This window comes from Macrotis lagotis, chromosome 3 (assembly GCF_037893015.1).
Source record: "Macrotis lagotis isolate mMagLag1 chromosome 3, bilby.v1.9.chrom.fasta, whole genome shotgun sequence".
Taxonomy (NCBI): Eukaryota; Metazoa; Chordata; class Mammalia; order Peramelemorphia; family Peramelidae; genus Macrotis; species Macrotis lagotis.
In genome coordinates this window covers 292,811,451-292,828,379 of record NC_133660.1, presented here as the reverse complement: position 1 = coordinate 292,828,379, position 16,929 = coordinate 292,811,451, and the positions used below count along the sequence as shown (strand labels likewise).

Here is a 16,929-nt window from a genome sequence, read left to right as displayed (position 1 = left end):
TCAAGTTGGAACTTTTTAGTCCTAAGCATCCTGCCAGGTAGTAGCCCCCTTATACCAAAAAATCACCTTTCATTTACTGTCTATATGTTTTATGTTCTCTTATATATGCATTTTTATTTTCATCCTATAAATTTTGTTCTTCATGGAGGGTTACTTTTCTCTTGATAGACCAAAGACCTAAACAGGATCTTAATGTAGTGACCAAGTATTTTTTTTTTTGTCGAGTTCAATTGATTCAACACTTCCTTGGAAAAAACAACATTGGTATCTTTATCAAATTTCCAGATGGCAAAAATCCAGAAAGGACAGTGTCATACTGAGTGATCTATTCAAAATTCAAATTTGTGTGAGCTGGCCAGAATTTTTTTTTCAAGGTAAATGGGGTTAAGTGGTTTGCCCAAGGCCACACAGCTAGGTAATTATTAAGTGTTTGAGACCAAATTTGAACCCAGATACTCCTGACTCCAGGGCTGGTGCTTTATCCACTGCACCACCTAGCCACCCCTCAGAATTTTCAATTAAAGGAATCATGTAACATTTTACACTTGTGTTAGGTTCAGTTACATGTGTTTCCTTCCAGAAATGACATCTCATGTTCTGTCTCACACTTCCATATTCAAGGTATTTGTTATACTTTGTGTGTGTGTGTGTGTGTGTGTGTGTGTGTGTGTGCATCTATGAATTATTCTGAAGATTATGAGAAATAATTCAGGAAGATCTTAAAAGCTTACTTTTTTTTTGCCTACTTTATCATAAGTTCACCAGAGAAGTTGCTTCAATATATTTCCCACAGTTGCTATTACTAGCTGTATTTCCCTTCATTCTATTCCTCCCCTCTCTCATTTATTCTATTCTCTCTCTTCTTTCACCCTGTCCCTGTTCAGAAGTTTATTGTATCTGAGTACCCTCTCCTGTGATCTTCCCTCTCTTCTATCACCTATTCCACACTATTTCCCCCTTTTTCCTCACATTTTTCTCTAGGGTAATATATATTTCTATACCCTATTAAGTGTGTATATTATTTCCTTTCTGAGTCATTTCTGATGATAATGAAGGCTCCCTCATTCACCCTCACCTTCCCCTGATCTACCTCATTGCAAAAACTTTTTCTTGATTCTTTTATGTGAAATAGCTTAGCCCCTGCTTCCTCTCCTTTACCTTTCTCCCAGTACTGTCCTTTATCACCCATTGACTCCATCTTTGTACTATATTATACCATTAAATTCACCTCCTTCTTGTGCATGTCTGTGTGTCCATATATGCTCCTTCTAACTGCTCTTATACATGAGAAGGTACATAAGAATTATCTGTACCTTCTTCCCATGAAGGAATATAAACAGTTCAACATCATTAAGTTCCTCATAATTAAATCTTCTCGTCCACCCTCTCTATGGTTCACCTGAGTCCTGTACTTGGAGATCAAACTTTCTGTTCTGCTCTGGTCATTTCAATAGGAAAGTTTGAAAGTCCCCTGTTTCATTGAAAGTCCATCTTTTCCCCAGAAAGCAGATGTTTAGTTTTGTTGGGTAGCTGACTCTCAGTTGTAATCCAAGATCTTTTTCCTTCCAGAATATTATATCTCAAGCCCTATGAGTCATTAATATAGATGCTATCAAATCTTGTGTCAACCTGAGTATAAGAGTCATGGTAGTTTAATTGTTTCTTTTTGGCAGCTTTTATTTTCTCACTGTCTTGTGAGTTTTGGAATTTAGCTATAATATTCCCAGAAGTTTTTCTTTTGAGATCTCTTTCAGGAGGTGTTTGGTTTCTAATTTGCTCTCTGCTTCTAAGAAATCAGGGCAATTTTGCTGTATTATTTCATGAAAAATGAAGTTTAGGCTCTTTTTCTGGTTGTGACTTTCAGGTAGCCCAATAATTCTTAAATCATTTCTCCTGAATGTGTTTTCAAGGTCAGTTGTTTTTCCAATGAGATATTTCACATTTTCTTCTAATTTTTGGTTCTTCTGGTATAGTTGTATTTCTATCTATTTCTTGCAAAGTCTTTGACTTCCTTTAGTTCCATTCTACATTTGAAGGTGTCATTTTCTTCAGAGAGCTGTTTTATCTCCTTTTCCAGCTGACCAATTCTCTATTTTAAGGCATTCTTCTCCTCATTTTCCTTTTGGGTTTTTTTTTTCTTTTGACCTAAACTGCTTTTTAACATGCTATTTTCTTCAATATGTTTTGTATTTCTTTCACCAAGCTACTGACTTGGTCTTCATGATTAATCTGTATCACTCTTATTTCTACTCCCAATTTTTCCTCTACCTCCCTTAATTATTTCAATTATTTTTGAGCTCTTCTATTACATAAAACTATTTTCTATTTCTCTTCCAGGTTTTGGATACAGAGTCTTCAACTTTCCCATCTTCTTCATAGCCATTTTTATTCTCTAAGGGACCAAAGCTATTTTCTATGGCCCAATTATTCTTTTTTTTTGTTGTTTTGCTCATTTCCTCAACAAATTTACCACACATTCAAGGCTTTCAGAAGTTCTTGTGTCATCCCAGAGGGACCTGATTTCCTCTGAGGTCTTATGAGAGGCTCTGACTGTTCTTTTCCCTGTACTCTGGTATTTGGAAAACTATAGGCCCTCACCCTTCCCTGAAGTTATGTGCAGGGTCCCTGCTCCACTATGGTAGTATGAGGGTCCAGATTTTGACCTGGATCTAATTGTAGGAAAATAATAGATTCCACCCCAGGGAGAACAGAGAGACTTCTGCAGTCCCCCCCTTCCACATACACCCTTGCCATCTGTGGGCTGGAAGGTTTGTAAGTTCTAGGTGTCTTTGCAGATTCCTGCTGGAGGTTCTCACCCCAGGGCTGCTCTGAGGCTGGAGTTCTGCTCTGATGTCACTCTTGATGAGGCAGAGTTCTCTCACTACTCCTTCATGGAGTCTCTGGTGATCCCTTTGAGAAAGGGGTCTGGAAATCATCCCCCTCTACCATGGATCCAGGCAGCCCCCAGTAACCCAGATGCCCCTCAAGCTGTTATTGGAAGGCTGGAGCTGGTTTGCTCTGGCCAGGCTGCTCTGCACTGTGCCTGGTACAACCACTGGTCTCAGTGAAACAGACCTTTTCTACAAATCTTCTAAGATGCCTTGGGCTGGGAAATTGTATGACACAGTCTTTCTGTGCATTCTGCCTCTCTAAATTTTGGCTCGAATCAAAGTTTTATGGCTTTTGGAGTATTTTAGGGAAGGAGTTTCTGGGAATTTTTTCTTTCAAGCACCATCTTGGCTTTTTCCCCCCTTGATCACAAAGACACATCTTGAAATATTGCAACCACTACACTGAAATAAATAGTTGCCTAGATAAACATCTTCATTTCCTTAAATGTTTCTTGCATGGAATCATCTTCAGTAAACTTCCTCTGTGCATGCTCCTCCTATCAGTGTTCTTCCTAAAGTGTGTCAACCCAAACTGAAGAAAATAGTCAGATATAGCCCTCAAATGAGTACTTGTGCTTTATAGTGGATAAAGGACTAGTTGGATGTAGAGTCCAGAAGATGTGAGTTCAAATGGAGATGCAGACATTACTTCGTTATGTACCACTGTGCAACTCTTCACACACACAGATAATTATGAAGCACCTAAAGAAATATTAGATAGAAGGGAATTGATATTGAAGTTCATATCTGTATATTATACTGACAATGCAATGAAATAAGTTGTTTCCACTGGATCAAATATATTTCCTGGCTCTGGGGACTATGACTTGGTTTATATTGCTATTCTAGAGCCAGGACCAAGAGACTCGCAAAGAGATCATTGGATTTGGAGTGTAAGTAATAGTGTGGTAGAAATCCATAAATGCTACAAATCAGAACATACTTATTTTGCTTGTTGATGATCCAGATTTCATAAGGCAACAGGCAAAATAATATCAGTTAATTTTTTTTAGGTTTTTTGCAAGGCAGATGGGGTTAAGTGGCTTGTCCAAGGCCACACAGCTTGGTAATTATTAAGTGTCTGAGACCACTTGAACCCAGGTACTCCTGACTCCAGGGCTCGTGCTTTATCCACTACGCCACCTAGCTGCCTTAATTAAATTTCAAAGTATAGGCATATACTATTTTTTTTTTTTCTGGAGAGGTGAGTGGTCCTTAAACATTTATTACTTTATCATTGCTTTACGAAATGAATAGCTAGCAATGCCATTGATAACAAAGTTTTATCATATAGATGACTCAGTGACTTTGTTCTCCAATAATAAACTCTTCTCTTTCTAGGAGACATATCTGCAATTGCTCTGAGTGCATTTTTGCGTGTGTGGGTATGAGCACAGACACATGAATGAATAGGTGGAATAGTATGTAGATCTCTGAGTTTGTAATGAATAAATTCAAACTGAATCTCAGGGTCTTATTGGTTCTGTGACTATTGACAAGTCTTTTAATCTCATATCTCTGCCTTGGATAATGAATGGGGGACAGCAATAGAAATCAATCCATTATCGTTGACAAATAAAACCCAAAATGTATTTAATGGGACTATAGGGTCACAAAGAGTCAGACACAACTAAATAGCAACAAAAATATAACACAATTTTTATTATATACATAACAAGTCCATAAGAGAGGAGATGCTGTTAAGATCTTTTACACAAAACTGATATTGTTATTTGAAGTTACATGGCATGAAAATGTCAACGATAATATAATTCTCATTCCTAATTCTGAATCTATGATTCATTTTGCTATGTAATATTAGTTTGAAAAAGTTTGATTTATACTTCTGAATAAGGAAAATAACGTGAATTGGGTAATGTGTCCCCGAGGGGTGAATGTGCAGATAGAACTTTCTCTCTAAGAAAAAAAGAGGATCTAATTAATGTGGTTTTCCCCTCACAGCTTTCCTAAAAGCATTTTTGACATCTTTGTTCCTTAAAGAATAGACTAGAGGATTCAACATAGGGATGAACATGGTGTAGAAAACTGAAACTACTTTATCTGTATCCATCGAATGTTTTGCGCTGGGTAGGAAGTACATGAAAATGACTGACCCATAGTATATAGCCACTGCTGTGAGATGTGACGCACAAGTGGAGAAGGCTTTTTGTCGACCTTCAGAAGAACGGATTTTCAGAACGGTGTTAAAAATTAATAAATAAGAAGCAAGGATAACAAGGAATGGGAACAATACAACGAGGGACCCTAAAATGATGAGCATTGTCTCAGTGATGTGTATATCAGAGCAAGAAATAATGAGAAGAGGGGGCATATCACAGAAAAAATGATGGATAATATTGGACCTGCAGAAGGAAAGGCTAAAAGTCTTTACTGTAAGTGTGAAGGAAGTCAGAAAACCACAGACATAAGCCCCACTGACCAGATGTGTACATAGAGTTGGTGTCATGATGGTACTGTAATGTAGGGGTTTACAGATAGCTGCATAGCGATCATAGGCCATAGAGGCTAAGAGGAGAGTTTCACTAGCAGAAAAGAACCCAAAGAAGAATAACTGTGCAGCACATCCTTTAAAAGAGATGGTCATTTTCCCTTTGATGAGACCAGCCATCACCAAGGGGGTAACAGCTGAGGAGTAGCCAAAATCTACCAGGGAGAGGTTACTAAGTAAAAAGTACATTGGGGTGTGGAGGCAGGAATCCCAACAGATTAGGACTATGATCCCCAGGTTCCCTACCAGAGTAATGAGATAGATGAGGGTGAACATTATGAAGAGAGGAACCTGAAGCTCTTGATCATCTGTTACTCCTGTAAAGATGAACTCATTCACTTCTGATCTGTTCTTCAGAGACGTCATTTGGGAGTGATGTCATTCACTTGCAGCAAAAGTGTAACATCAGAAAATTTCACTTTGAAAGATGAATGTCTCTAAGATATAAAACACAACCGCAGACATCAGAGCTAGAAATAATCAATTAAGACACCAAGATCATTGAGGTAGTTGCCATAGCAGTTACTCTAGGTCCCCAAATTTCACTCATCCATTTTCTTATAATGTTCTTCTTGCATTGCTTCTCACTTTTCAAAATGTATTACTAATGTAGCAATACTGAAAGTGGTATTTCCTACTTCAGGACAATGAAGTCATCTTTCCTTTTGAGTATGTTTTACTTTGATGAAGAATTGAGAAAAGAGGAATAAAATTACAAAGGGAGAAGCCAAATAAATGAAGAGTTGGAAAAACTACAACAAGAAATAGAGGATCAACAAAAGTTGGCCAAGAGTTTACTGGGATCCAGCTTAGTCCTGTAATAATGCTAGTTATAAGGTTTAATTCAGTTCAGAGAAGGAATAATTCTCAGGGAAACAAAGCTGGATATTTATTGAAACTTTTTGTTAAAAACACCACTGATTGGTCAATTATCAATAAATGGAGGCTTTCTATTTTCTTTCCTTCATACACTTTTTGCCATCCTCCTCTATAGCCAATGTGATAACAATGTGTAGAGGTATTTTGTCCTTTCATTCACTATATGATATTTTGGTTCAAAGGAAAATCACAACATTTGGATTGTCTTCTTTGAAATTCACTGAACTCAATTTAAGTTTCTTTCTTGTTTGATTATCTATATTTTCCCTATAAATATCTTGCTTTCAAACTGATATTTGCAAATTGTTTACATAGAGATTATGGCCTTCTGATGGCAGGTACTATGTTTTGCTTTTCTTTAAATTCTCCATGATTAGCATTGGAAACCTAGTAAACACTAAATAAATGTTTATTGCATCACTAATAGGTTAATGGCAACTTCTCATTGTCTGAAATAAGACATGTTGGCTTTTAGGCAAAATACAATACATGGCCTATGACCAGATAACACATTAACCTTTCACTGCTTGGAAGGACCTGCCACAGTTGTACATTACTCAGGTGGTCTTGCAGAACTTCATTTCATCTCTACCAATTTAGTCATTAAAAATTGTAAACATTAATGGAAACATTAATAGATCAATTAGATTTGACAAAGTTCTTATCAGCACTTCAGTGATATAAGGAAATCATGAAATATCTGTTATGAAAAGTGAAATCCACATTCAGAAAACAAAAAAATATTAAAAACCAAAACTATATAGTCTGAATGCAGAGAAAAGCATACTATTTTCACTTTTTAAAATTTATTTTGTTTTTTTTCTTTTTTCTCATGGTTTTACCCCTTAGTTCTAAATCCTCTTTTACAACATGACTGATATGGAAATGTGCCATACATGATTGGATATAGACAACTTATACCAGATTGTTTGCTATCACACTTGGGAGGAGTGTGGGAAGGGAGTGTGTAGAAAAATGTGGAACTCAGAAACATGAAAGTGGATCAATATTGAAAAGAGTCTTTGCATGTAATTGAAAAAAAATAAAATTTCTAAAGAAAGTTTTCATAGAAGTTATAATTAGGCTGCCACATGCCATCTTTAGCAATTTGCATCTTTAAAACCTATGGAAAATATAAGCATAGAATCTCAAGTCAGTGTTAACTCATAAGCAATTTATTTCAGCTCATATCTGATTAGCAGTCACTCTTTTAAATTAGTAATTACTTAGTTATTAACGGAATACAGGATATATTAAAGATAGAAAAGGATATGAACTAGATATGAAGGAAGAAGAAATGAGCAGAGCAATAGAGATTTATTAGCATTTTGGAGTACTCAAGGAAATAAGCCTCACATACAAGATGATTTAAACCTGTAATGCATGAAAGCCAATCTGGCTCCCAGTGTACCATTCAGATTTGAGGGATGGGGCTCATAAATCAAATATGATTCGGGAAGGTTTTTTCCTTCTTTTTGAACAAAATGGAATTACTCGCAGTAGTTTATCATAATATTTTAACCTGATAAACAAATATATATTATATATATGCAAATAAATAAAACATGAAAAAATTCAGAAAATGTGAGAAAAAGCATATATATATATATATATATATATATATATATATATATATATATATATATATATTACTGTTGGCCTTGTTCAATTATCTCCCCATCTGTTAGAATGTTATCTATGACTCTTAGAATCTTCTTAGTAGAAAGAGGGAGAGAGAGCTTGCATTCCAAGCTATTCTCTTGGGTGGGGCAGTGGACTATTTCCAGGGAGACTTTGTATTTTTAGTTAGTCACCTATTTGATGATAAATCTATCTTAACTAGGAGAACAGTAGATTGTTCCCATGAGAAAAACCTTGCATTCCAGCGAAGATCATAAGACTCCTCTTGTTTGATGATTAATAGATTGTTCCTAGACCTTGCATTCCAAGACAAGTTACATTCCTTTAATAAGAGAATTACAATCCTGAAGGTTATTCTCACCGTCTGGGTGGTGAGGTAATAAGGTATGAAAACCTTTCATTATTTTCTTTGTTTCTGGGGTAGATTTTCACAAGTAGAATGTAACTCTGAAGACTAACCAATGAGTTGACAGAGAGGGACAACAAGAAGGAGGAGGGGATCACGCATTGCTTGACTGGCAATTCGGGGCAGCTCCTTGATCTTCACTACCTTTATGAGACTTGGAGTGTGCCCTTTTCTCGAGAGAAGCCAAAATAAAATTTATTTTTTTTTGTTCAGAGGAGTCTCTATTTTTTAAGATTTTTATCCCACACACAGGGGAAACACATAGTTCAATAATGAAATGTTGAAGATACAAATAGAAAATTGACTATTGGGCAAACAGATAAAAAATGAAGAAAAAAAGAGAAATATCCAAGGATGATTGCTAAAGTAGTTCCTATTTTTCATTAGTAGAGTTGGAGGTATACCTGTATTCAATTTGAACTGAGGGAAACCAAGAAAATTAAACACTAAAAAAGGTCCAGTTTTGTTTTTTATTTTAATTGACTATTTGGGAAACAATTGACAATCAAATAAGGAATTCCACTGATTCAGAAGGCTGAGAAGACAAGAACAATTAATAAGAAGGAATGTCAGAGCTGCTCAATTTGTACTCTATTTTCTCTGAGAAGGAGATTGATCTTTAGATTCAGAAGAAAGGAAAAATTAAACCTTGATACCACAGACAAGAACTAAACCTAATATTAGTGGAGAGAAAGGAAGAAGCATATAATTTCTTATATGCCAAACAATTCAGTACACTTCATAAATATTATGTTATTTGTTTCTCACAATAGTCCAATGTAGTAAGTACGGTTATTATCACATTTTTTCAAACTGAGGAAACTGAGGCAAACTACAGTTGAATGACTTGCTCAGGATCCTACCTTAAGTGTCTGCTATGGAATTTGAACTCACACTTGGGATTCCAGATGTACTGCTCTATCCACTCCACCAGAGCTTCTCCTTTAAAATATTAAAAGTAATGTAAATACATTGAGGCATTTGCTTCCCAAAACAACTTTGTGACATACATGGCAAATAGGAACACCTGTTTGCCCTTATGCTACATAGACATTCGGTGTCCAGTCATAGGAGGAGTCCTTTCTATTCTACTTTTGCAGCAATCATTCAGCTATGACTTCCTTGCTTTAGGATGAACATTGATAAGCTAGAATGTTTCCAGAAGAGTTCAACCAGGATAGATAATCTCATATAGGACTCAGATATGAAGGAAGCATTTGATTTGGTTTATCTATATCCTCAGGCAAGGAAGATCAGGAAATCTTAGATGTTAAGGAGAAGTAAAAAATATAACAAAAATATTCCCCAAATATTACTATTCAGAAATATAAATATTTGAAAATGATGAAGACAAAGACAAAAAAGTTTTATTTATCATATCCATGGTGACCATGGACAAGTCACTTCTTCTCAGAACCTAAGTTCACTTGTAAGTTGATAAAAAGCACTGGCCCCTACATCATAGGACTGTCCTATCATGAAAGGCAATTTTTAAAAAATATTTTTGAAACCTTAAAGCTCTACTATCTCTAATTTTTAAAAGTGGGCTTGCGTATTATTCTTTTTCCTCTACAATTTTTTTTCTATTTGGAAATGACTCTTCTTTCATAACTGATTAATATGGATCTATGTTTAGCATGGTTATACATGTAGAGCCTCTATTGGATTCTTTTTGTTGGGGTCAGGGGGAAGGGAGAAAATATAAAATTGAAAACCTCTCACAATGATTCTTGTAAACTACCATTTCATGTAGTTGGAAAAATAAATATGTGAAATACTGAAAAACTTTGCAACACTATAGAAATTATTTAATGTTATTATAAAAAATAATGCAGCTACCATCTCTATTTTCTTTCACAAATCCCTTGAATTCTTTTAATCTGAGGATATCATGAACTTCAGTTTTTCTTTAATAAAGAACAGACATTTGACCTCCAATGTTCTTTCCATCTTTGAACTGATTATCCTGACATTTTTGATCTTTATTAATTTTGAAAATATCTATTAGTCCTCATCACAATGGATTTTTTCTTCATGTGATTAATGGGAGACTGATAGGCAATGACAAAGTTAATAAAAGTTTATCGCAAAGATTATCAAAGTAGGAAAAAATAAGGTGTTTTACAACTAATGAGGAAAGATTTCCATTAAAATAATAGGAGCTACGTTAAGTAGAAAACAGAGAGCCTACATAGAGTCAATGTTCAGCATTAACTTTAATTCATACATGACATGTGTTCCATTTCCCTAATTCATCCTATTAAATCAATATGTATTATAGTTCTCCATGATGTAACAATGTGGGGTCCACTAGAATTCCTTTGTCTAGGGAGAGCACTTTTTGGAAACCACAGTTGACAAAGAGATTGGTTTTCTACACACACATAGACAAGTGTTGGTGAATAGGGATCAGAAAAAATAATTGATTAGAAGTCTGGAGACCTGGGTTCAGATCTTAATTGTATATTCACTAATTTAATCAGTGATCTCATGAAAATTACTCAGTTTTTCTGTACCTCTCTGCTCATTTGGAAAAATGGGAATAAAATTTTTTAGAGAATGGAGGTCACATAGTGGTTGTGAGGAAATGTTTACCAAAAATCAAATACTACTGACATGAGACTTACCATGATGAGAACAGGCTATTGGACTTTTTACATGATAAGAGATAAGTGGGTGATCTGTGAAGCACAAAGACAGAAAGAAAATATTACAAAGTCCTGGCCTGGCAATGTAGTTTAGGAGAAACAGTCTTGATCACTGAGTCAAGAAGATGTAGATTTAAATGGCATGTCAGACTCATTAATTCTAATCTAGACAAATCACTGAAGTCAATCAGTGTTACTTATCTGTAAAAGGGATGAGAATGTAATTATAATATACATACATATATAAATGGGACTTATCTGTAAAAGGGAATTATAATATGCACACATGCATACACATATATCCAAAAGTTGTTGGGAGATACAAATGAGAAATTTGAAGCTCTTTCCAAATATATGGATATGAACTGTTCAAGTCAAGTTCATTCTCACCTAAAGTTCTTAAAATTTTTCCTAAAGTTTTGAATAGAGTACTTTGCAATACATACAAATAGAATACAGTCCATGCAGAATACTTTTTTTTTTAGTTTTTTTTTTTCCAAGGCAAATGTGGTTAAGTGGCTTGCCCAAGGCCACACAGCTAGGCAATTATTAAATGTCTGATGCCAGATTCGAACTCAGGAACTCCTGATTCCAGGGTTGGTGCTCTAGCCAATGCGTCACCTAGCTGCACCCATGAAGAATACTTTTATGTGCTCCTTTAAATTTAATAAATATCTGTCCCTCAAATGACTTGTTTAGTTCTTGAAGGATGATGACCATGAAAAGCATTGTTTGTGTAAAATCATGTGTTATTACAGAACTTGTATCTTTGCACAGAACTATACATGACCTCATTTGAGCCCTACACAGCCCTGGAAATTATGTACCACAAATACAACCATGCCCACTTTATGTATAAGGAAATAGAAGTCAAAAGACTTACCCATGGGGAAAACGAGTCAGTGTCTGAGACAGCAAAGATAATTATGTAGGTGTTTTTGCCTCCAAGTTCAGAAGGGTTTACACTACAACATTTTGGTATCTACAAAAGCACTGCCCTATAGAACCTAATTGGCAGGAACTAGAAAAACGTAGCCAGGATTCCAAAGAGCTTTATATTCAAAGCTAGGATCTGAAACTTCCAAGCCTAGAAAACATAATCATATTGAATAATGTCTTCACTAGTCACTGGAGCAAAATAATTAAAATGTCCCAGAGATCACGCCTTCTAATTTCTGTAGCAGAGATGGCAGTAGAATCAATCATGTCCACTCCTACCCTTTGTACAGTTCAATTGTAGAAAGGGCAAAATAAAATAGATGAGTGAGTGAATGACCCAAGGAATTTAACCTGCTGTTTATTTCCCTGTTACTGAACCCTATAGAATAATGTTTCACTGTCAGTAGGCAAAGCACTGGAAGATATAGGGACTTTTTGTAGACCTGGATGACCTACAGCTCTTGGCAGATGATGCTCCCTTGGTGATAAATGGTGACTCTGCTGCCAATTCATGAAAAACAAAAAGGAACAAATCATTAATTTCTCCCCTGACCAAGGGGAAAATTATTTTTTTTCCTAGCTTTTTTGTCATTCATAGCATATTACTAAATCATGTAGGAAAGGGCATGGGCAAGGCCCTTGAGAAAAGGTGACTTTTAGTGCTTTGTCTACTAAATCTTATCTCAGTCCCATTAACAAAGTCACTAAACTTCTTAAACTCTCAATTTGTTTTGCTTTGAAATGCTTGTAACAATCTCAGAACTAAAAATAGTCAAAAGTTTTTGGTGAAGATCTAACATGACCCTAACAATGAAAGATAGATAGAGAGAGAGCAAGATAGAGAGATAGTGAGATAGAAAGATAGATATGTTTTTGAAAAGATCTCAACAATGTGAGGCATTAAAGAATTCAGTGAATATGCTGATAGATCTGGGATGGAATCAGAAGTCATTGTGAAACCTTAGGCAAATCACTTATCATGGAGGAACCTTGTTTACCTCAGTTGTAACACGAAGTTATTTTTATAATGGACTTTTTCTTACTTTATCAGGATAGTAATTTTTGAATTACAAATGTTACTCTTATCCAACCTCAGACACATAATACTTACTTAGCTGAGTGACCTTGGACATGTCACTTAACCCTATTGCCTTGTAAAAAAACAAAGAAAAGATATTCTTAATTTTCTTCACATTATTGCTATTATTTCAAACATCTGCTCAGATCTTCTAATTTTTCAATTTTCCCAATCTCCATTTATTTTCATTCTTTCTTGAATTTTTGTTCTGAAGACACAGGCCCTTAAGGTTCTAGTACAATGATGACTAACGGGAATCCTGTAATAATCATCAAGGTTTAAGTGGAACCTTCAACAAAATCCCTCTTACTATACTTGAGGACAAGAAAAAAAGGCAGTAAAGAGCATTGTGTAGCAGAATTTGAACATTTTTATACTTGAATTTTTTTTAAAAAATTCAGTGGTAACTCATCACTAACTTAGAAGTTGTCAGTCCTAAGCCTCATACCAGCTAGTATCCCCCTCACACCATGACACCAGCTTTCATTTATTGTCTATATATTTTATGTTCTGTTATAATGTGTTTTTTTATTTTCATCCTATAAATTTGGTTCCTCATGGAGAGGTACTTTACTCTTGATAGACCAGAGACTTAAACTGGATCTTAATTAATTGGTATCTTTATCAAATATCCAGTTGGCAAAAATTCATAAAGGACAGTATCACACTGAATGATCTGTTCAAGATTCAGACATATATGAGATGACCAGAATTTTTAATTCAATCTAATAAGATGAAATTTTGAAAGGAAATGTAAAATTTTTATATTTGTGTTATGTGCAGTCTAATGTGCTTCCTTTTAGATATTTCATCTTATGTTCTGTCCCCCCCTTCAACATTCAGGGGATTTGTTGTGGTGTGTGTTTATCTAAGCATTATTCTGAAGGATTATGAGAAATAATTCTGGAAGAGCTTAAATGCTTACTTTTTCACATCATATTTCCTTGCAAATTTTTGCATTCAAATAAAATTAATGACTTGAAATGGCACTTTCATAGGTTAAATGACAAAATAATTGAAAGCAATTAAAACTTGAATCTATAGGGAAAAAAGAGACAGGCTAATTTTAATAATTTTATTATCTGCTGTCCAATGTATTCTCTCCCAGAAATTGCAGTTCTGGACTCCCACTGACCAAATTTATAGATATTGCACATTTCAGATATTTATATAAATTGATAGATATTGCACATTCCACTGATCCTAGAATTAGGAACACATGAGGTTGCATCCATCCTCAGGCCCGTCATTAATTCTTTTTCAGCATACATACACTTACATGTATAAATATATGAAAAGGATGAAGACAGAGACAAAAAGTTTTATTTCTCATATCATGGAAAATTGCCTCCTAATTTTTCTTACCATGGACAAGTTATTTCATCTCAGAGTGTGAGTTCACTTATAAGTAAAAAAAAAAAAGATAAAAAGCACTGGCACCTATATCACAGGGCTATTCTATGATGAAAGGCAATTTTGTAAAATGCTTTAAAAACCAAGTTCATGAAGTAATGGGAGAGGCGTCCAATACATTGAACCCATTAGTGTGCAAAGTTCAGTCAGGTAGTAAGCGTGGTAAAACAAGAATCTTCAACAGAGCAGCTGGCTCAGATTGCAGCTGTCAATGAGGGGGATGAACACTACGTCATCTATAAGACCCCAGCACAGAAGAGCAACCAGGAGATCCAGGAGCTGCACAAGGATGATTTGAGTGTTTGTAAGTATAAAGAGGCCCAGTTGGGCAGTGTGACTGTTTCTGAGGATCCCAACACTCCTAATGTCATTGTGACATGCCAGACTCTGGCGTGCAGCACTGTGCCTGGTCCAAGAAGCAGTCATGCTGAAGGAGGGTGTGGGTACCAGATAAAAATCTCCTTCCAGTGAATAGGGAGATCATATCAGGCATGAAGTACATCCAACACACTTACAGAAGAGGTGTCAAAATGGACAAAACTGACTCCATGGTAGGTGGTTCTGGGACTCAAGCAGTGGAAGATGAGTTCCTTACCCCAGCAGAGGAGGCTCCCAAAGGCATGCCTGCTTGTGGCAAGTCTAGTTTCACAGATGATGACAAAGTGGATCACCTCCCATGGGAGTGGAACCTCATCATCAAACAGGAATGGAAGAACTGAACCTATAGCCCTAGAGGGGGAGGGAAGCATCCCCAGACTGCAGTCACAGAAAAGTCCACCCTGACCCTGAACCCAATACTCCCTCCTTCTTACCTTCTCAACCCCTAATCCCATAATAAAAGGGATATGGGGAGTCCCCACCCCCACATTAATTTCTTCTCACCCCCCTGGACTTTCTTGTGAATGGGGGGGATTTCCTATTTTTGTCTTCTTGGGCCCCTTCTCAGCATCTCAGGTGGTTATTGTCATTTTTCCTGTTGCTGCTACAGCTCAGGATCTAGCTTGGAAGTGGGGCTCCAGCCAAGGCCTAACCTTCCTTAAAGTCCACAATTCTTTCCTTGAGTCGACTGGAAGGGGGGTCTGTCCTGGGCTTCAACAGGAATTTAAATTTTCTTCCTTTGGCTGCTGAAACCTCACCTACCAATCATATCTTATTTCCCTTTGAAGTTGGGGGAGAGAGGTGCACCACAGAATCAGGATAGTGAAGAGACCTCTGGCCATTCTTTTGCCCCTCCTGTGTGACCATCTAAGGCCTGTCTGCCCATTCATTGCTGTCTGTAACTATGTAAACATGATGCCTTAACACGTGGAACGTGTGCTGTGTGGGGGAGAACTGCTCCCCCAATCCCTAAGCTTTGGCTCCCCCGTGTCTTGCATAAGCATGTGGTTGCCTATCCCCAGCTTTTCTCCACTTCTGCTAATTACAGCGACTCACATTCTCTTCCTGCTGCTGCACCTTCTCCCTAGCTTGCCTACGGTCTCAGTCCTACCCCCTCTCCTAGACGGGGGCTACAGGAACTGCCCCCACTGGTGAGAGCTAAATGCCAAACCTGTTCCCTCTGTCCATGCCCTACCCCCACATTCCAGAAGAGTTGGGGGTGCTTCTTCACTCCCTGGGGACCTGGGGCGGCTCTGCCTTCCTCATCTAGGTCACCTTCCCGTGTTCAGGGCAGCTCTCCTACCTGGGAAGTCTCTAGGCCTATTTGAACAAAGACCCCTGAAGGACAAAGTCAATGGTTGAGCCTTACTTGGCCCTGGCTGGAGCTCTCGGCACACAGACTGGAAGCCCTGTCTCCTGTGCCTCCTTACCCTTTCCTATCTCCCCCCACCCACTTCACTGCCCTCAGTCTCTTGGTTTGGTTTTAAAAACTTTAGAGGTCTTTGGTAACAGATTTGGAATTGGTTGGCTACTTCTTTTCAGATTGGGGAAATAAACTCAATGTAGAAAAACCTTAAAGCTCCACTCTTTCCTATTTTTCAAAGTTGTCTTATATATTATATCTCTTTTTTTCCCTCTTCAGTTTTTTTTTTCTGCTTGGAATTCACTCTTCATTCACAATATTATTAACATGGATCTATGTTTAGCATGATTATACATGTAGAGTCTCTCTTGGATTCTTTTGGTGGGGGTTAGGGAGAAGGAAAAAAAATATAAAAATTCAAAACCTTGCAAGATGATTCTTGTAAACCACTTTTTCATGTGGCTGGAAAAATAAATATGTAAAATTCTAAAAAAATTTGGAACTCTATAGAATTTTTTTAATGTTATTCTAAACAAAACTGCAGCTACCATCTCTCTTTTCTTTCACAACATCCTTAATCAAATTCTTTTAGTCTGAGGATATGATGAACTTCAGTTTTTCTTTGATAAAGGAAAGACATTTGACCTCCAAGATTCTTTCCATCTTTAAAGTGATTATCCTGACACTTGATCTGTATTAATTTTAAAAATATCTATTATTCCTCTCTACAAGGCATTTTTCCCACTGTGGTTAATGGAAGATTGATAGGCAATGACAAAGTTAA

General features: G+C 36.5%; 1 protein-coding gene and 1 pseudogene across 1 annotated transcript; one reads left to right on the top strand and one right to left on the bottom strand.

The window, feature by feature from the left end:
• Positions 1–4,830: 4,830 nt before the first annotated feature.
• Positions 4,831–5,766, bottom strand: LOC141519499 (olfactory receptor 5B12-like). The gene has a single exon (XM_074231725.1). It carries the CDS (start codon positions 5,764–5,766, stop codon positions 4,831–4,833), a length of 936 nt encoding a protein of 311 aa, XP_074087826.1.
• Positions 5,767–13,234: 7,468 nt separating this feature from the next.
• On the top strand, positions 13,235–15,123 carry LOC141519498 (rho GDP-dissociation inhibitor 1 pseudogene; annotated as a pseudogene).
• Positions 15,124–16,929: the final 1,806 nt, after the last annotated feature.